A 22,418-nucleotide genomic window follows, 5' to 3' on the forward strand; every position below is an offset into this window, starting at 1 on the left:
TCTCTAGAGAAATCCCACCAGCACTTTAACAGCTTCCACACCTCCATCAAGCAGGCTCTGGAATACTTGACCCAGCAAATTCACTTCTTGGACACAACTGCAAAAACTTTGCAATGGCCACATTTCCATCACATTGTAGTGGAAATTAATTGTACAGGGTGGCCTGTCCCCTTAAGAGGAGTCAGTCAGCCTGGCTGAGGGGCTACAGCTGTGAGAAGGCGGCTAATGAGTGGCTCACTGGGAGTTAAAAACCCCAGAAAGCAGAGCTGCAAGGTAAATGTGAAAGACGCAGTCATAATCTGAACTAGTGAACTATGTGAAGAGCGAGCCCACTGTATGAAGGCCAGAGCCACAGAGGACTCCTCCTCCTCCAACTGAAAGACACTGCTTAATGCTGAGGCAAGCTGGAAAACTGCTCAGAGGGTAAAGCCTATCTAAAGATGCTTACAGGCAACAACTTGGTTACAATGACCAACTGCTACAGCTACCTCCATGCCAGCTTTCATGCTAAGAAAACCACTAAATCATCCTCTATAGTTAAGCACTATGTTACACCTCTTATCTGCTCCAATCCCACTGACTGGGCACCTCAAGGATCTACAATGGTTGCCTATACTTACAATACAATCCCAAACCTCACATCAACCCTGTGACATGAACAGCATCCCAGCAGTTGTCACTTAAACCCTCTAGCTTAAACACATTAGACACATCATTTAATTACCTTTAACCCCTCCAAGAAAATAACCACTTCAAACTATCCTTGGGGGCCAGCTTACAGGCAGCCTCCCAACCTCAAAAGAGCTATCAGACTACCTAACTTCAATTCTCACCAAGACTCCAGACCTTGCTACACTGTCCCTTCATCAACACAGACCACATGATCGCTGGACTAAGTAACACAAATTGTTACATCTGGATACGTTTACCTACTCCTCCACCAACGTCATAGTTTCATAGTAGCTAGAGTCGGAAGGGACCTAGGCAGATCATCTAGTCCGACCCCCTGCCTTGGCAGGAAAGAGCACCGGGGTCAGATGACCCCAGCAAGGTGCTCATCTAACTTCCTTTTAAAAATCCCCAGGCAAGGAGCCTGCACCACTTCCCCTGGAAGCCGGTTCCAGGCCCTAGCCGCCCTGACTGTGAAGTAGCGCCTCCTAATATCTAATCTAAACCTACCCTCTGCCAGCTTGTGACCGTTATTCCTGGTCACTCCTGGCAGCACACGGGGCAACAGGGACTCCCCCAATACCTGCTGATCCTCCCTGACCAGTTTGTAGCAGGCCACAAGGTCCCCCCTTAACCTTCTCTTGTGGAGGCTAAACAGGTTCAGGTCCCGTAGCTTCTCCTCATAAGGCCTGCCCTGCTGACCCCTGATCATACGAGTGGCCCTCCTCTGGACTCTTTCCATATCGTCCACGTCCCTCTTGAAGTGTGGCGCCCAGAATTGGACGCAGTACTCCAGCTGCGGCCTGACCAGTGCCGCATAGAGGGGGAGGATCACCTCCCTGGACCTGCTCGAGATGCATCTGTGGATGCATGACAGGGTACGGTTGGCCTTCTTGACTGCCTCCCCACACTGCTGGCCCATGTTCATCGTGGAGTCAATGACGACTCCAAGATCCTTTTCCATCTCCGTGCTGGCAAGAGGGGAGTTCCCCAACCTGTAAGTGTGGTGCTGGTTCTTCCTCCCCATGTGCAACACCTTGCACTTATCAGTGTTAAACCCCATCCTATTCTCATCCGCCCACCGTTGCAACCTGTCAAGGTCAGCTTGTAGCCTATTGCACCCTTCTAGTGCACCCACATCCCCCCACATCTTAGTGTCATCAGCAAACTTGAACAGGGTGCTTTCTACCCCCTCATCCAAGTCACTGATGAAGATGTTGAACAGTGCGGGCCTGAGGACCGAGCCCTGCGGAACCCCACTGCCCACGTCCTTCCAGGTCGAGAAGAACCCATCCACTACCACCCTCTGGGTGCGGCCCTCCAACCAGTTAGCGACCCATTTGACTGTGTGGGCATTGACACCACAGTCTCCCAGCTTTTTGATGAGGACAGGGTGAGAGACAGTGTCGAAAGCCTTCCGGAAGTCCAGAAAGACTACATCCACAGCAACCCCTGCGTCTAATGATTTGGTGACCTGATCGTAAAAGGCCACCAGGTTGGTCTGACAAGACCTGCCACTGATGAACCCATGTTGGTTGCCCCTGAGCATGCATTCCCCCGCAAGGCCCTCCTGGATGTGTGCCAGGATAATTTTTTCAAAGAGCTTACCCGGGATTGAGGTAAGACTAACTGGCCTGTAATTTCCCGGGTCCTCTTTTTTTCCCTTTTTGAAGATAGGGACCACATTGGCCCTCTTTCAGTCCTCCGGCACCTCACCAGAGCACCACGAGTGCTCATAGAGCTGCGCCAGGGGTCCCGCAATGACCTCGGCCAGTTCCTGTAGAACCCTAGGGTGAAGATCATCCGGACCAGCGGACTTGAACACATCCAGCCTCTCCAGAAGTACCCTAACTAACTCCTCGCTAACCCCTGGCCCAGGCGTGTCTCTCCCGGGGCCCGAGGGGGGCCCAGCAGGGAGGTGGCTGAACCGGTCCCTACTTAGGAAGACAGAGGCAAAGAAATCGTTAAATATGTTAGCTTTGTCATCTGGCATGACGACTAAGTATGCCATCACCTGCTTATAGTGCTTCCACAGCTTATATTGGCCACATGGGCCAATCCTCCAGAAAAAAAAATGGATGTTAATTCAACATCAATTCCAGAAACTCTCAAAATCCACAGCAGAGCATTTAACGTTTATGGACATTCTTACCTCAAAATAGCTATCCTTGAACAACAAAATGGCAAACAAAAACCCCAATATATCATCCACAAACTGGATTGTATTAACCTTGGTCTCAACAGGTTTGGATTCTTATCCATTACCTAGACTCCTACCTGGACTAGAATGGCCCAACCAACAGGCAATATGCAGGCAAGCTACGTAAGACTGAGAACATAAATCTTTCTCTTCTGCTGAAGCTTGTCTAGTGGGCAAGAGGATAAGAGTCAGAGGGTCAAAAAGGAGGGTAAGCAAAAGGAAATATGAAGCTGGCCTTGTGAAGTGGACATTTTCTTGACAAAGAGGGATGGATGAAGGGAGCCATAGACTCTGCCCCTGTAACAGCTTCTATTCTGGATCTTCGCTGTTCTTCATTATAAGAACTTAAGGTATGCCATATTGGGTCAGACCAATGGTCCATCTAACCCAAACTCCTGTCTCCTGTCTACGGAGCCATTGACACAGACATGTTTCTGGTGCACTTTACGGACTCCCCTGACACCTTCCCCTCTTGCCAACAGAAGAAGGACCTGGCACATGCTTACCTCAAGCATGCCAGGTTGCAGCTTCTCTTTTACCTCCTTCAGAACCTCCTGCTGAGATTCTGGCTGCAACTCTCCCCACACCTTTTTTGTTACACACTTCCTGTCCATGGCCCCACCATGTCCTAGGACCTCCTGGTCAACCTCCCCCTGGCTCTGGCCAAGCTGGCCATGTATAAGACCAGGAAGGAGGCTCTGGCTGGGAGGAGCCAGGCAAGTTTGTGGCTGCTTTCTTGGCACTTCTTCGCTCATGTCTCTAGACAGAGTTTCACTGATGAACATCCACAAGCTCCCTCAACTCCTTCAGGGGGCAGTGGGCACTGGCCAGTGTGTTCTGTTTGGTGTCCACTTCCAATGCCCTGGTTAATAACCTATAACCTCACTCCTGTTCCCGTTTTCTTTTTTGTTGTCCTAAGCAATCAGTTGATGTGTCCCCAGTGGCCCTCCTCATTCAGAGAGTTTTATAGTTTCCGTAATGGGCAATAACCCACGCAATTTTTACTGACACATCAAATAGGCCTGTCTCCTGTCTACAGAGCAGTTGCCACGGACATGTACCTGGTGCACTTTATGGACTTCCCCAACACCTGCCCCTTTTGCCAACAGAGGGAGGCCCTGGCACATGCTTACCTTAAGTGCACCAGATTGCAGCCCCTCTTCTGCCTCCTTCAGAAACTCCTGCTGAGGTTCTGGCTGCACTTCTCCCCACACCTTTTTTGTTATGCACTTCCTGTCTGTGGCCCCATCAAGCCCTGGGACCTCCTAATCAACCTCCACCTGACTCCAGCCAACCTGGCCAGGAAATGAGGGTCTGGCCAGGGTGGAACCTGGATAAGCATGGGGTTGCCTTGTTACTCCATTCATATCTCACGCAGAGTTTCACTGATCAGCATCCACAGGCTCCCTTGACTCATTCAGGAGGCAGTTAGCGTTGGCCGGTACACTCTGCTCAGTGTCCCCTTCCAGATCCCTTGTTATTAACCTATGACCTGACTTTTATTCCTGTTTTCTTTTTAATTGTTCCAAGAAATCAGTTGATGCATCCCCAGTAGCCTCTCTTATTAAGGGAAGCTTACAGTTTTTTTGTAATGGGCCTAAACCCATAACCTCATAGCATCAAATAGGCCCATCTTTGACACTGGCAGCAGCGGATGCGATACAGGAAGACCATATGGAAGAGAGATGTGAAAGGTTAAACATCTGAATGATAAGTAAATTTATACTGGTAATGCATTACCAGTTAATGTTTAGCATGGGGTGCAGTCCGGTGGGGAAGATAAGTGGCACAATGCCTCAGGAACAGGAAGGCAGCAGGGCAAGCAGGAGAGAGCAGCAAGAAGATGGGGAGAAGGCGGAAGAGGGGCGAGGGGGAACTAGTACCCATAGCTAGTCTGCTCCCTCCCTCCTTCACCTGTTGCTGCAGCCCACAGCTTAAGTGGGTTGTTGTCTAGTGAAGAGGAGGTGGCAATGGTAAGCCCCACCCCACCCATCAAAGGCCCTAAGGAATGGCTCCCAGGAACAGCTGTGTCTAACCAGGTCTGTGCACGGCCCCTGGCTCCCCATGCTGCCCTGAACAGGCAGCTGCAGCTCCTTCCCCACGGTGGGGAGACAAAGGGCAGGGAAGGACAGGACAAGCGCCCATTCAGGGCTTTGTACCCCCTAGCAGGGACTATGTGTTATCAGTTAACCATTTAACAAATATAATTAGATGAAGTTAAATGGGTAATTTTTTTAACAATATTAACATTCCTAATTTGCAACAGCGTGTATTTAAAATGATCTATCCCTTTTGTGTGGGATCCCTTTTTTGATAGTCAAACCCTCCTTGGCATCCATCATCATTGGTGGGGAGTACACTGCCTGACTGCTTTTGCATTAAATAATCACTCTAGACATCTTAGCACTAGACATTTTGTGGCTGTTACACAGGGTGGAATAAGATAATGCTTAGTAACCTATATGGCTAAAAGCCACATCATTGCCACTTGACTGTTTTACAGATGGAATAGGATCTGATCCGAAAACATCATCTTTGTTGTCTTAGGGAAACTTAAGTTGAAATAAAGAATTCTGGGCGCAAAAAAGTTTGGAAGATAGGGTAAAGATTAGTTTTGAAAATTCCTGAAGCTTCAAACAAAAACATTTTAAAAGTCTTCTGCTATCTTTAGTATTTTTATCTAAAATATTTATATTTTTAAATAATACAGAAGGTTTGATTTTTCCAGCCCTGACATTAACCTCAGTTTCAGTGTACTTTTGCAATTACTAACCTCCAAAGGAATATTCTTCCCCAACTACATATCCTTCCCAACTACATATCCAGTATCTCTGGTCCAAGTGTTCTTTTTTTCATGGTATCATCGTACTCCATGTTTCTTCTAAGGCTTCTACATTTTTTTCATTTCAATGATCAGATGTTCTTTCTTAGCTAATTACTACTTAGTATAGATAATTCTAAAGCAGGTTGCTGATGACATTCTGCTCTCCATAAGGAATAAATAATAAATAAGGAAATTATAGCAAACATCTATTGAGAAATGTAGTTTATTTTCAAATTTTCTTATGTTGTCTGCAAACCCTCTCATTTCAAATTCCTTAAATGAGCGTAAGCAGGCTCTTATTTTCCATCACAAACAGAAATATAAATCAGTATATTTACTGATTATGACATAAAAATGCACTACAATCATATAAGACAGATACTAAAGCAAAATGTAACCCTTTAGACAACTATACTGACTAACAGGATATGCTGCAAGGTTTTGTTACTTCCTAAAGAAGTAACTCAGGCTATCAGGTCAATAATGGAACTTGCAATAATAATTCTAAAGCTCCATATTCAAATTTCAGCCCCTCTCCTTTTAAGCAACCACATGTGAACCATTAACTCCAAAGTCAGAAGACAATAGTAGACACTGTACAGATCTAAAAATAAGGAGATGAAAAGTGACAGAGTTGAACCCCTCCCATCAAAAAAGATCATCACTTTCGTGACACTTTTAGTCTCTAAGTACGTTCCTGTGAAAGCCATCAGGGTATTAAACAGCTAAGTGTTGCATAAATGACTATCATTTAAAGGAAAGCTCTTTTTTCCTTTTAAAGTAATAGTAAGACAGACAGCAGTAGAAACTAAAGTTCTCTATTCAAAGAACAAGTATTGCATGGAAGTAGGAGTATAAATTTCTTAAGCTGTCCTCCCAGAAGTTTCAAACAATTTTGGAGGAACCACTTCTGGGAATCTGGTAGGAGTTCAGACACCAGTCCTATTCTAGCCCTCATTTCTCAAATCAGTATTATAGATATCAACTGTGATGAAGAACCTGAAAGTGTAGTTATTAGACACATAAAGAACCACTAACTTCTTTAAAAACGGCACCAAATAGATGGAAAGAATCTGTGGTTATTACTAAATCTGCAGTTATTACTATCATAGCCTAGATTCAAACCAGAGACCTCAGTAAAAGAATGCAGCCCATTGCTGATAAATAGAACCAGCCCCTCAACCAGGCAAATGTCCTCTTAAAGAACTCTTCTCCTGTCAACATGCATGGAATTTAACTTCCATTAGTATTAATAGGAATGCCCATTAGGAATTGCTATCTAAATGATAGTAATAATCTTCTGCATTAATTGGAAAATTGAATATGTTTGTAAGTAAACTGACATTTGTGGTAACATCTACTTAACTTTAAATGCTAAAAATAAATAGTTTTAGAATTTACTTATAGAATATTTGGATCAGTGCTTTTGTAATGTAAAACAGGAAGTCAGAACAATCTATAAAGGTGCATGATGTACAAGTCGGTATGGGGGATCAAACTAGAGACTATTTGACAATTATGCAAAATTCACAACTATTTCTTGATGACACTGAATAGTATTATTTTGTTTAAAGATGTAACCTTATTTCTTAATAGAAAGTTACGAAAACAGGGCTTTAAGAGATGCAATCAACATTCAGGCATCTTTACAAACACAGTACTACTTACTTTCATTAAAAGCATACTCAAATCCTTCAAGAGTATCAGGAAACTCAAGTGGTGGCTCATCTTTTTTCATCAGTTCATCCAAGTCTATTCTAGACAATAAATCTGGGGAAAAAACAAGCATCTTTGTATAAGTGCCTTCTTTTTAATCAACAACAGTCATTTTTTCAAGATTTTAAGACCTGAAGGGTCCAGAATGATTGTTTACCATGACCTTCTGTAATAATACAGCCCATACATTTCCCTGAATTAATTCATGCTTCAAATTCAATAGCTATTCTTGAACTAGAGTCTATCCCTTAGAAAAACATCCAATTTCAGTTTAGGTTTCCAGTGCTGGAAACTCCACCATAACTCATGGTAAGTTGATTCAATGAAAAATTATCCTCACTATTAAAAATATGCATCTTATTTCTAATCTGAATTTCTCCAGCCTCAGCTTCCAGCCCTTGAACCCTGTTAGCTTACATTGACGGAAGGATTCCCTATTATCATTTTTTTTTCCCATGCAGGTATTTAAACCGTGATCTAGCCACCCTGTAACCTACCCTTCATATCCTATATACGGGAGCATCCTGAATCCTAGTACCTCATATTCATTTTATCATCAGCCATATTGCTCAAGTCTATTTTAAAAGTTCCTGCTTTCTAGGACTAAATGTCCCTATCCTGCAACTATCAGTTCCACATGTATGAAGGTATTTCTAACCATGAAAAAATAAGTATTGTTTGTCTACACCCAGTTTAATCAAGTAATTCAGTTCACTTGTAACAATGGTCTTCATTATTTATCCTTTCCCTGTTCTTTGGGTCATCTGCAAACTTTAATTGAAATTTTTGTCAACAGCTAGAAAAAAAATATATACATATTATCTCATTACTAATAAGTAGCATGTGGCCAAGAAATATGATGATACAAAGATTATTCCCAACTTTTAACGTACATTAGCTCTGCATGTTATTTGTAATATTTTAGTTACATGCCCTATTTTATTATAGGGTCACGGGAAGACATTTTAAAATGGGGGGAATTACCATGGTTCAGCTGAATCTACTGTACATGTTCTGTTTGTCTACTCCTAAGTGAAATTTAAACTGGGGCAGCTTACCCTTGAATGAAAAGTTGTTAAAATGGCTTTGGCTTACTGCACAACAAAAAAGGGACCGACACAAGTTATAAAGAAGAACCAGCTGACTTGTGTTTATGAGCAGCAAACCCCCATCTCCATTAGAAAAGTATAAGTTTTTATCTGTCCATATCTTAAGTATACTGCATTAACACTAACACCTTCATCAATTACATGTGTTGTCCCATACAATACCAAGTTAGTTGGGCAAGACCTATTTCCCATAAAATGGCATTGTCTGGTATTAAATAGATTTCCCTCTTTTTTAATTATTTATTAGCTGAATCCTGTATCAACCATTTCATTATTTTGTTCAGGATTCATGTCAAGGCAACAGGACTTACAATTTTCTGAATTGTCTTATTTAACATTTCGAATTTTTTGCACAATGTTAGTTTTCTACCAATCCTATGAAATTTCTCTGATGCTCCAAAACATCCTCATCCAAGTCAACTTCATGTTTCCAACAATTCTTCAGAGTATGGAGAGGTGTTCTGTAGAGATAAAAAGTGCCTTGGCACTTTGCAGCACTACAAAAATGTAGCAATCTGGGGGCATACAGGCATTCCAACACCCTGACAAGAGAGCTACAAAACTGCCTCAAAGGTCAGCTCTCCAGCCACAAGATGATAGGGGACTGCCCTTTTACTCCCCGCCTGCCCTTAGGACAGCCTAATTACTGCCAGAATGCCCTCCCCTCTGCCAGGTTACAGTAAGGGAATTCTTGCCTCCACTTCAAGAGTCCTTGTTTGGGTGGCTAATAGGAAGCCGGCTGTTCTCCCTCCCCTTGGAGAGGTTGGGTGGAGGTAGAGTGGAGGACTGTGTGTTGCTGTTGGTTTTAGAGCCCCCACAGCACTACATGCAACTGTACATGCATTAAACACAGCACTACAAAATGTAACACTTACAAGAAGTTCCTCTTTGAAATGTTAATATTTTGTAGAACGTTCAGCATCTTTGTACCACTAAACAGCTTGAACGGCTGTACACTCACTTTGTGTAGTGCTACGAGGACATATTTAGCACCACAAATGTAACATCTGCCCATCACCTCAGTCTGCTCTCCTAAAATCGTTTAGTTTTATTTAATACCCTCTTACAAGTGATTCACTGGCTGTAGTCTTCATTGTGTAATGTTGGGCAATTGTTTATCTACTCCAAAGGACATCCTATAGGGTTTCACAAGTGTCAACATCCATGTGCCTATACTATGGTACTTGATCACCCTCATAATATATACAGTAAAATCCCTGTTATCTGGCATGAGTGGGGAATGCCGTGTGCCAGTTATGTAAAAATTCTGGTTATCTGAGGCAGATAACGCGGAGCGGGGGGGGTGGGGGTGGCAGCAGCCGCACATGGAGCAGGGCTGGGGGGACGGCAGCAGCAGCACAGGGTGGTGGGTGGCGGCGGTGGCCACCGTCCTGTGAAACCTGCTCCTCCTTGCCCCATGTCTGGCCAGCCAGAAATTCTGGTTTATAGAGTATTCTGGCTTGTAGAATGCCAGATAACAGGGGTTTTACTGTAACTGATTATGAGACCATGAAAAGCAGGGGACATGCTTCAGGAAACAGTATGCTGACAACTCATAAAAACCCTAGTTTTCTAGAAGGGAAATTCAGATAACAGCGAGCATACTAGTTGGTAAAAGATAAGCCTTTGAAAGATTTCTACAAGTTGCTTTTGCTAGCTATAATGATGGTAGAGTAGAATAGACATGTGTCAAAAAGAAAATTTGCTATAAGTTTAAAGAAAAAAAAATCTAGCTGGTAGCAGCAGAGTCCAAGAATTTGCTTACTGTGTATGCTTTGCTGGGATGGTGTATCCATTTCTCTCTCATAACTGAGCTGTCCCACTGTGCTGATGCCTCTACTTGAACCTATCTTTGAAGACCACACAGAAAAGGACAGGCACCTGTTTAATGGCATGGGCCATTTGAAGCACACTAAAACTTATTATTATTATGCAGAACTAACTTCCTATATTCCAAAATTCAATTTGAAGTGCTAATTTCTAGAGTCCCAATTGGCCTGGGTCTTGACTACCTTAATGACAATTCTCAACGTTCTCCTGCCAGAGCTAAGATTAGCTGAAGTGATAATTAACCTTAACAGTGCCTTTAGATTTGATCTTAATCATTTTAGGGCAGAAGTGGGAAAGATATGGCCTACAGGCTGCCAAGAGATTTTATCCAGTCCATGGCAGGTCCCTTGGCCCCGCCTGTCCCAGGTGCAAGGGGGTAGCCCAAGCCATGGTGTATATGACTAATTCTGCCACCCACAGGTGCATAGCAGGGCTGGGGAGGCATAGCAGCTGAACTTAGCTTCTTGGCAGCCCCAGTGGTAGTGGCTCCTTCTGGCTACCCCCAAACATGCCCTGCTTCCTGGGCATGCTGGCCTGTCCACCCTGCACCCACCACCAGGGGCTCCAGATAGAGCAGGCGTGCAGGGTCTTCATGGAGACCAACCCAGGACTCCCACAGGCAGGCAGGGAGTGGCATCTAGGAGCAGGGCAGGGCTAGGGTTGGGACTGTGGGACAGCCTGGAGCAGAGCTGCGATCTGCTCCCTGCACATGCCAGTGACAGGCACCAGTTCCCAAGCAGAGGTGTGCAGGGAGCAAATCGCAGCTCTGCCCCAGGCCCTGGCCCTATGTTATCACTGCCCAGAAAACCAGGCCCCAGCCCTGGCCACCCATCCTATCCCCAGATGCTGCTTCCTGCAGCCCTATCCAATCTACACTCTGCCTGCATAACAAAAAAGGCATACCAGAGGTTAAACAATAAAACAAATATTCTTAATCCACTGTTGCGAAAAATAAGAACACAAAAACATCCGCCTAGAAAAGTGCAGGCTCAGGGGTGACCTGGTGGCTGCCTGCAAGTACGTAAGGGGTATGCATCAGGATCTGGGGGAACGTCTGTTCACCAGAGCACCCCAAGGGATAAGGACCAATGGTCATAAACTCCTCCAAGACCATTTCAGGCTGGACATAAGGAAAAACTTCTTTACTGTTGGAGCCCCCAAGGCCTGGAGTAGGCTCCTTCCAGAAGTGGTGCAGGCACCTACTCTGGACTTATTCAAGAAATGTTTGGATGCTTATCTTGCTGGGATCCTTTGAACCCAACTGACTTCCTGCCCCTGGGGCAGGGGGCTGGACTTGATGATCTTCGAAGGTCCCTTCCAGCCCTAATGTCTGTGAATGTCTTTCTCCAAAGATAACCTTTTCCAAGGGCAAGTCATTCCACCACTGCCCACTACAAGAAACAGGATTTGAACTTTCCTCTGAAGCAACAGATATCAGATGCTGTTAGAGAAAGGATGCTGCAACTGGTCTGTGCTCTTCCCAGATGGAATGAATAGTAAAGAAGCCAGAGGCTGGTATGCATGCATTACTATTCATTCCATCCAGGAAGACCGCACACCAACTGCAGATGCTTCCTCAGCCTGACAAAGGGTGTTTATACCCAAAAGCTTGCAAACAAGCATTTTTACAACTTTTTAAGTTGGTCTAATAAAAGATATCAGATTTATCCAAAGAACCTCGTCTGCCTATGTCCTTAGACCAACACGGCTACAACAAAGCAATTCTACTTCCTCTTCTTAATCTAAAAAAAAAAATGCCTCTGATGTCATTTACACATGTAAAAAGACAGAGCAAGAGAGAGGCAGAAAATAAGCCTGTACCTTTTAGTGCAGTAGTTTTTTCTTTTTCATCTGGTCCTCCTTGCTGGAGTTGAGCCATCTTTATCCAAATTGTGAACAAAATTGAAGTGATGAAGGAAAATGACATCAATCTTCACAGGATGAGCTAAAATTAATCAGAGTTAGGAATCAGTCAATTAATTGACTTTTGTTTCACAAGATATTACTTGTGTGTATACCATTAAAAATGAAAAATGACTCCAAAAGTTAGTTTCCTACCTGAAGAAAAATTGCAAATACATTTGATATACCATTGATAAATTTAAATTTAGGGTTGACATTTATCTTTCCTTTAATACATCAATTTTCATACTTAAAAAACACAACTACATCACAAAAAATTAAATAGTTTTACTAAAAAAATGTAATTCAATCACACAATCCCTTGCAATCATTGGTAAAGGATTATTGGTACAGGCTTCACTTTCAAAGGAGTAAAGTTTGGCTTATTGGAATTTAACTGATCTTCCATTTTTGGTGTTCCTCAGAAAGGTATGAACTACAAACCTCCTATTTTTCCCAAATGCCTATGATTTATAATTATTCAAAATCACAATAAGAAATGAAAGATACAACCAAGAACAAGTTATATTATCCCAAAATGAAACTATAATTACCATTTATTATACTTTTGCATATAGAACTAGATTTTACTAAAATTATATACAGTGGCTACAGTTAAATTACACAGCCCCAATTTAGGAGCTTGGAAAGATGCTAACTTTACCACTCATTACAATTAAGTTGTAGCCTAAGGAGTCACAGTGCCAAGAGTATAAAACAATTTGTCTGTTTTTCTCTTCTCATTCTGATATATTTTTACCCCTTGCTTTCGTTGTTGTGGCACAGCTGGTTCATCTAACTAATGAAGAATTTTATAAATCCCCAAGTTAGTTTTCCTAATAAAAATTCAAAGTTATCAGTCTGCATGAGCACAGGTAAATGCTATTGAAAAATGCAGCCAACATGCAGTTTGATACATTTGATAGACATTCATATGTGTACTTGACGCAGGTTATTTGGCATTAGTTATCTGATATGGGTTACGTTACAGAGAATCAAGTAGCAGAAGGTTTTTACTGGGACATGGGGTTGACATATTGTATAGCTCCTGATAAACACTATTGGTTAAATATGGCTTTGCTAGAAATGGTTAGAGTTTAAAGTATATTCAAAACATCTCTTTTGCCATTTTGTTTTGTGGACTACATAAAGCAATTATCATACCTCCTTCTCCTTTACAATCCCAACAGAAAATCTACTAGGTATAAATAAAACTATAAATAACATGCCATGTGTAATCTTTATCAAGTCCGCATTTAAAAACAGAAAACACAGGAATTTCTAGGATGCTCTGTTTACTCAGTATCTGAAATTTATAAAGAACAAGTATCCAGCTATAGAGCACCCTCAAGTTATTTAAAATGAAGTATCATAAGCAGCAAGATTCTTGTAGTTTTTTTTCTATTTGGTAGCAGACAATCATCTCAATGACTTTTTCCACGCACCTGAATTTAACACTTACAAAGCATACTATCACAGCAACTCACATTTAAAAAAAAATAAAAAACAGATACGTATGAACCTCTTCTCTCCTTTCAGCTCCTTGATTCGTAGTTACAATTTGCAGTTGCTATTTGATGTGTCCTTCCCACGAATGTACCTTATCATAGCCATGTCTGCAGAAACCACATTTCTATAGCAGGTTGGAACTGGTTCCAATATTGACTAACCTTCCACCAGAGACTTTACAGGATTAAACCTGCTGTACTACTGGGTCCCTCCAACTTAAATTTATAAGTAGAACACCCAAACTAGTTTCTTTTCAGGTTTGGTAGTTCAGTGCAAGACTACCTAATTAATAGGAACATTTAACAGGTAATATATGGTAAGTATAAGGGGTTTAATTTTATTATTTCAAACTCTCAGAAACTGCCATGTTTTCTGTCTCTGCAGATTCTGAATGCTCTGGAGAACTTACATACCCATTTCCTTCCTGTAAAGATGTGACAGGTTTTAGTATTTCTTCTGGTTTAAGTTTTAAAAAAAAGACCACATTATTAATTTAGAAGGGAACTGGCTATCAACCAGTACTTAAAAATCTAAAATCTTCCTTAGGTTCAGTAACCCACTAAGCATGGCCTGTGGGACAGCATTAATTTCCCTTGTACTCATACCTAAAAATACTCAACTACAGCTACAATGGCAACACACTCTAAGAGACTTCAAAATGAAGGTTCACCAATTTGCTTCTCCTGTCTTCTAATATCCCTACACAGGTTTTGCACTTCTCCAAGTCTGCCACGCTTCAACAGGATTTATTTTAAACAAAACAAATGTGCACATTTAGTTAACTTAGGTTTTTACATGGTAAAAATAAGGCTACGTATAACATCTGAAACAGGAAAATAATAAAACTACATAGGGAAACAATAAATAGTCCTAGAATGCATCCAAAACAAGTAATACCATTTAAAGAATTAAATTACTCAAGCTACAATCAAAAAGTCTGGTTTCTCATGAGAGATCGTTCTGAAATGGTTGTAAATAGAACACTAATATTCAAAACGCTGAACAGAATGGATTAACGTCCATCAATATGTGTGTTTCCAAAACAGTGGTATCATTATCTGTAAAAACAATTCAAGTATTTAAAGAAAAAAATTAAAACACAAGTCACTGTAAGTGCTAGAAACTAGGATGCCCCTGTACTGTTCTGCGTGTTTAGTTTATTTCAAGGAAACTAAATTAACACTGTAGTTCATGATGTTATTTATGCCCAAGTCTTGCCTATGCAACAATTTAAATTTTTATTTTAACACGGGTTAGTGGACTAGGTTGCAAGTTGCACATGTCTTCAAAAGTATGCTACAAAGTCGAGAGAAAAAATATAAGACTTGTCTGAACATGGAATGAACCTGTCAAATTAAAAAATAAGGTTGAATTAATAAATATAGTGGACACAGCACAATAACAACATCTAAGTGAATAATAGGACTCTGGGCATTTTGTCTCTCTGTTGGAAGACTGGATTTTGTCTATCAAATGAAGAGCTTGCCACTCAGAAAAAGCAGGTACCTCAGAGGATGACCTGCCAACCTGGAAGATCTTGAGAACTGAATTCAGCTTTGAGAAAAAACAATTTACCAGTTCTTCAGCTACAAGTGAAAAACTGTAATAGCAGCCACTGGAGGGAGGACTTGGTGTTAGAATGAGGATAAAACAAGCACAGAGTGTTCTATGTATTGTTTTGTCTGAAGACAGCATTTTGTTGAATTCTTCTCTGATATTTGCTTAAATGACAAATGCAAGAATTAGATGAGAGGGTTAGATTTCCTTCCTTTGAAACACAGATGTTGATTCAGCTAGAAATTGTTGGTGCACAAATGAACACAGAGAAAATTATAAAGCTGTCTGAATGGTTACTTGAAAGCAAAAGCAGGAATTACAGATTATTCAAAGTTTGTATTTCAAGCTCCTGTAAGGATATCTAATAAGGCCAGATCACTCTTTGACTATTTTGTTCCACAAGTATCACTACTAATATTTTTTCATTGCATATTCAGTTACATTATCTGAAATCTGTCTGTTTTTCACAGATACAATCACTTAGATAATCCTTCCAACAAAAGGTTTTAAATGGTCATTTATTTCCATTACATGTGACAAGCACACTTCTGAATAAATAATAGGTACTGCTCCACCTGCAGAAATATTTAAAAGTAAGAAAGCTACTTTACAAGCACTCTTATTTATTTATGCTTATATTGGTTTTCCATGCAGAACCAGCACATATTTTATTCCACAGCATCCAGTGAGGTTTCTATAGCTCTTTACCCTCAATGATTAGCAATAAAGAGAAGAACCCAGTGTGAAATATATTTTGGTTTCACTGTTATTAATAAATCTTTTAGTAGGGTGTACAATATACAAAAGAAAGAGAACTACATTCTTGCCATTAATACAAGAGAAGAATTGGTAGCTGCAGAAGCAAATGTCCATTTAAACCAACACACAGGATTTTGTAAGCATAAGAGGATGACCTACATATTTCATGTTCTCATTTGTAGAGTGCTACTAAGAACTTTGGGTCATAGAGTTTGAAGATACAGCTCTTCAGTGATCTTCAACCTGTGGTCAATGGACCCCTGGGGGACAACAGACTTAAGCTAAGGGGTCTGCGAAAGATGACTATGATCGATCCAAAACATGTGAATACCCACATGTACAATTCAAAGGGGTCCACACCTCCATTTGAAATTTCCAAAGGGGTCCATACCTCGCAATTTTTGGGGGGTCCACAAATGAAAAAGGTTAAATATCACTGGTTTAGCAATACTACACTTCAAAACAAACAAGACACCCTAGTATGTCTGTGTGTGTACCCCCAAATACAAACAAAAATTGTTTCCACAGTGGCTTCAATTATTCTTCTCTGTAACCATTTAGGAGAAGAAGCTGTCAAAAACTTTATAAACTAGAATATCAACCTAGTCTACATTTTACAGCAGATGGACTCAATTGGTGCATCTAGATGAGCATGCACATGCATTTCCACGCAGACAAATAGCAGTGGCACACAGCTGTGCCACTGCTACTTGTCTACAGGGAATGACTGTGCAAGCATGCTCCAGTGCACAGCAAGTTGACCAGGTGGGATAGGGGAGCCTGGGGCCAACACTTGGGCTGGCCCCAGCAGCCTTACCTGGGGAACTGGGAGCCTCCCGGGGCCCCAGCAGTGGTGATCCACAGAGTCTGGCTGGCAGGAGAAGCATGGCTCTGGCGGCCAAACTCTGGTTTCAGGTGGCACACACTGCCGCCCCCTTTTTTTTTTTGGTGTGGGTTTGACACTGGGACACCAAGATCTCCCAGTGTCAAAAAACCCCACAGTGCTACAAATTAGCAGTGCAACAAATGCCTGCATGTGTAGCACATGCAGTCTGCAGTGCCGCAGATAAGTCTGCGACACCACAAACAGTGTGTGCACACTCTTCTGGCCAGCATTGGGCACACTCTTCAAACCCAATGTTTTGTGACTATCCCTAATATAGGCCACATAAATTGCAAACGCTGTAATTATTTAAGTGAAACATTAAAAAAGAAAACCTTCAAGTATTTTTAAACAGCATGATTCCATCAAATGTATCTGTACATAAATCTGAGCACAACTCAGCAGAATTCGTCAAACACACTGCTTCATTAGAATGCAGCACAAGTACAGCCTGCTCTTTGCAAAATGACATGCTGAATGAACCAGAGGAGACAAAATATCAGGTTAGATTTGGGTGATGTGACTGATGACTGACTAAATCAGTGTTTCTTCACTGGTGGGTGGCTGGTTGCCATCAAAGGTTCTAATCTCCTGCCAGGAAGCCCAGGCAAGTCCAAAAGAAAAAAAAAATGTTGTTTTCAGTAGTATTTTATACTTAATTATCTTCAACTTGACCCTTTAAAGAGTCCTGATCTATCTTTTAATGTGGCTGTATAGCACTTATTACCACTATGTCCAAACGTCTCTCAGTTGTTCCTAAACTACAGTCCATGAGACCAGAAAAGGTCACCTGTGAATTGTACTGGCTCTTCTTCTCAGCTCTTTTTTTATTAAAGGTTTGATAATAAAGGTGCAAGGTGGCCCACAAGAAATTGAGAGTTCACAGTTGTCCATTAGTACAAAAAGGAAGGAAATCATTGGTGCTATTTTAGGTGACATGGGTGCAAACACCTATAGTTCAGGTTGTATACTGCTTTTCACACTAAGATCCTATTTTAATTGTTCATTATGTTATCAAGCTTTAACTATTCAGGGGGACACTTTACATTCTGCTTTGGACTGATGTGGGTTTTTGAGGAAAAAAAATCCGCTAAAATGGTTTAATTATGTCCAAGAAAAAGATCAGGTAAAACAACATATACAACTCTTTGAAAGAGAAGCTGTAACTAATCTTTCTTTGGAGTATATGTTTGAAATTCAGAAAGAGAACCAACATGCATGTCAGGGACCTGCCTTTTGTCATCCCTCGGAAAATCTGCCCAATTTTGGCCAACTTATAAGCATTAAAAAAAATGTAGTTTGTGTAAACTGGCACAAATGCAATACTCTTCAATTCCTAGCTTCTCCAAACAATTTCATCAGTACAAACAAACTTCATTCTCTCATTAGCAGGGATTCTGGTTTTCTCTGTTTAAAAATCACATATTCTCCGATACAAAAATCACAAATTCTCCAATTTAAAAACTCTAAATCTGCACTTAAAGTGAAACCCCACTATATAGATACAGATATCAATTGAACACAATGTTTAACTGATATATTTACAATTTCAAAGCAATTTGGGAGCCTACCAGTGCCTCAATCACTATAATAAAATAAAGCCTAAGGATCTATAAATGTTGGTATTTGATTTGGGGTTTTTTATCATGGAAAAATCAGAGCTCTCCCGCCCCCCTTTAGTCACCAGGATGCAGGTCCAGGCTCCTCTCTGCCAGCCCACACAGACCCCCAGCCCTGCTGGTGCCCCTCACTCCCCACCCTCAGCCCCTCTACTCCCCCAGCCCTGACAGAGGGGAGCTGCCTGTTACAGCCAGGGACCCAGGTCCACAGCCCCCAGCCCCCCACCAGCAACATCCAAGCCCCGGCTGCTACCCATGGGAGGAGGTGGCTGCTGCAGCAGAGAAGCAGAGCCCCCTGGGGGTTGGATGTGGGCTGCTCACTGAGGGTGGGCTGGGGGCTTCCTGCCCTGCTGCTGCTGGGAGCTCTGCATCACCAAAGGCACCCCCTACCCACCCAGCACCAGCAAGGGACACAACTGCACACTACCATCTCCACTGCTGCCAGGTGGCCAGATGGCGCTCCACCAAGGCAGCGCAGGGCTTGCATTTTCTCCGCCCAGCCTCGTTCTGCCCTGCTGCACCAGGTGCCACCCCCTGGGCTGCAAAGGGGGAGAGAGAAGGCAGTAGGGCGGGAGCCCAAGCCCGCAGTGGGCAGCCCACCTCCATCCCATACACAAATCTGGGAGGCATCTGCTCCCAAGACTGTGCACAGCGGTGGGGAGCCAGACCCATCTCAGCCCCGCTCCCCACACGAGCCACCCACAGTTTCATCCCGCTTCCCGCCAGGGCCCTGCAGCCATGCATTCTGGCCCTGGGCCCCAAGCCACATGCACTGCCCCAGCCCTACCCAACTCACTCCCTTCCTCCCCCCCTATGGGGGCCTCAATCTCTCCTTCCCCCACCCCCACCAGACTTACCTGCAGGAGCTGCTCTCTAGGCTGCTCACACATGCACATGGCACCCCCTGTCTGGCAGCCCTCCTCCTGCTCCCCACAGCCCCTTGCAGGCTGGAACTCTGCCAGCTGGCACAGAGCTCTTTGCAAAAGTGAAAAATCCACCTATTTCTCTGTTAAAATGAAAAATCTGCATTTTTCTTGGTTAAAACGGAAAAACCATGTTTTCTTCCATTTTTCCACATGAAACAGAAAACCCAGATCCCTGCTCGTTAGTTTGTACACACTCCTCCAGACTGTACATTCAACACCTTCAGAGAGCACATGAGTATATACTCCATCCTGTTTGCAAGGGATGAGCAGGATTTTTTCTACAACTGCTTGTTCCAAATGTCGTGGGCAAAGGAAGTAAGAGCTGCATGTCCCATGCTTAGAAACCATGATAGACTAAATGACCTAGAGGGCTGAGAAAGAATGAGGTAAGAGAAAAAGATACAGAAAGGCAGGTAACTGCATAGGAGGGCCTGAAGCTAGAGAAATGAGATGGGAGCATAGGAGATGGGACAGGTATAAGAGAGGCATGGTAAGGCAGCCTAGGAGAGATGAGACAGAGCTGAGAGAATGGAGAACAAAAATAAAAGAAGCAACTGGCCCTTATGTTCCTGTTCTCCAGTATCCAACTTGAGACACCTTAAGTACAACTTCCGTAATAGCTGAGTGACTAAAGCCTGTGAAAGTTCTGCTTGGAACCAAGAAAACACTGAATTGTCCAATACATTTCTCAAATTAGACCTTTAAAATTAGTACACACTTTTGACAATTTGTAAAGTAATTCCTCTGTCCCATTTCCACTTCTCTAAAACGAAAATATTCCCCCTCCACTTGCAGGGCTGCAGCAAAAAGAAGAATCGTTAATGCTTGTGAAAAACTTAGACCCAACAATGACAGCACTATAGAAAAGCCCATGAGACAATTAATAATTTTGTATTCTGTGCAGGATTTGGAGGGTGTGCAGTAAATAATACATGTGGTTGTACACTGAATGACAAAGATAAAAAAGAAGTATTGAATAGCTGCTGATTCAGTAAGCACCATACAGTCTATGCACTAAATAGGGCAGAAGCTCCACAGAAAAAAGTATTACGTGACTGGATAACTACCTATCTTTTAAGTGTTTGACGTTGCAACCTTACTCTTGTTCCTTTATGTAGATCTTTTATTTTTGCTATGAATACTATGCCGTCTATTCAGCAGACATTTCCTTTATTTTGCCAAATTCTTAGTGGAGACAAGCAAGAAAACAAACAAACAAACGACAGCCTATTCCTGGCCTCATATTTTAAATATTTGACCTTGTTATTCCAAAAATATTTTCCCTCACAACCTGCTTTATAAGTGCTTCAGACATGGAGATACCTTGGTAGACCTTGGGAAGACCGGACAAAAATTACAGAAACCTGGTCTGCTAGTTTATAAAGTTTGAATAATACACTTCCCACTTAAGACACAACTAACATCATAAACTACTAAGCCAAAAACCTGACCACTTTTAAAGTGCACTGTGACCCCTTTCTTTACAGAAGTGTTTTCACCATAATGGAAATCCAAAACCAAGCTTATTATATACCTGGATTTGCTCTGCATAAATGTATAAATATTATAAATTTATACTTTAAGGTATTTTGACAGTTATATAACTCAGCAGAGATCTGTCTGGATAAAAACAGGCAGGAAGAAGAAGCATGGATCTAGATTACCCTCTGTCTTCAAACACTTTAGGAATTGTTAAAATATGATGCAAGAACTACTATATTTAAGAATGTTTCCTTTTTTCTAATCAACTTACAAACTGAAATGCAGGAAAAGGCCCACAGAAGCAAAAGAAAAAACTCTGTATTAGAAGAGACCATTTCTGACTCTCAAGAGACAGTAGTTATTTGGGGATAACCAAAATCAATGACACACAGTATGCCCATCCTGATACACAGGGCTGACGCCATCCCACACCATGAAAGCTACCCTTCTCATCTTATACATTAGAGGTCTCCACAATGTTCCTGTTACATGCAAAACAGAGCACTTTTATAAATCAGTGTTTCCTTCTATGCCTGGCTCTAGTTATAGGCAGTATAAAAAGGGAGTAATTGGGGTGCAGAAAGGCCAAAAAGGCATGAAAAGAAAGTTGTGGAATTCCTTCAGCATCCAACTGTGTCCACAGATGCTGCATGAAGATATGGACTACTGGGCATTATCAGCCTCAGATTCTGAAGTTCAGCATAGCTTCCAGACAGAAGGCAGGCTAAATCTGCACTAACTAGTTGGAGACTAACTAAATCAGAAATGAATAGCATGAGAGCTTTTGTGAGCCCAAACTCACTTCACCAGATGCTGTGAAAGGATATACACAAAACAGTGTTCATGCTTTTTTTCTGACCACAGAAAAACAATAAAGCCATTTTTTCTCTTGCAAAGAACTCAGAAAGACTACAACCATGGGTTTCTATTTAAAATCTCTGGATTTATCTTATCAGTTAGATTTGCAAACCTAACAGTGCTAATATTGTGTGGCACGCCACAACACCCTTGTACCTCACTCAAAGTACCCCATCAAAGGTACCCCAGGGTAATCCACTCAGGGGTGCCCTCACACCACTCATTGCTTTAACGCAGGGGCGGGCAAGATGTGGCCTGCGAGGCCATTCTATCTGGCCTGTGGGGCACCTAAATTTTTTAGAAAATTAATACTTATCTGCCACTGGCTACCTGTCATGCGGCCCTCAATGGCTTGCCAAAACTCAGTCAGCGGCCCTCTGCCCAAAATAACTGCCTACCCCTGCTTTAATGTTTTGTTACTATTGTTAATACTTCGGTTTTAAGAAAGCTATCAAGTCACTGCATACCATTGGTCACAAACTCCACAAGAGAAAGACCACAAATATGCAAAATGAGCCACACCTGTAGGGTAAAAATGGTGGATACAAAAGACATCTCAGCCCAAATCATACTCA

At 42.2% G+C, this 22,418-nt stretch overlaps 1 protein-coding gene across 6 annotated transcripts in view; it reads right to left on the reverse strand.

Moving 5' to 3' along the window:
- The window catches only part of ARB2A (ARB2 cotranscriptional regulator A), a 408,135-nt gene that overhangs the window by 354,408 nt on the left and 31,309 nt on the right, over positions 1-22,418 (reverse strand). For 5 of the 6 annotated variants that reach the window (XM_090038271.1, XM_090038274.1, XM_090038275.1 and 2 more), the window contains exons 2-3: positions 12,170-12,293; positions 7,362-7,463 (exon numbers count right to left, since the gene is read on the reverse strand). In XM_090038271.1, coding sequence (XP_089894397.1) covers positions 7,362-7,463; positions 12,170-12,275 — 208 coding nt within the window. In that variant the 5' untranslated portion in view covers positions 12,276-12,293. Of the gene's footprint in view, positions 1-7,361; positions 7,464-10,283; positions 10,369-12,169; positions 12,294-22,418 lie in introns of all 6 variants that reach the window. The other variant, XM_090038273.1, reaches the window with a different exon arrangement.

This window comes from Crocodylus siamensis, chromosome 3 (assembly GCF_052110815.1).
Source record: "Crocodylus siamensis isolate JL-2025a chromosome 3, ASM5211081v1, whole genome shotgun sequence".
Taxonomy (NCBI): Eukaryota; Metazoa; Chordata; order Crocodylia; family Crocodylidae; genus Crocodylus; species Crocodylus siamensis.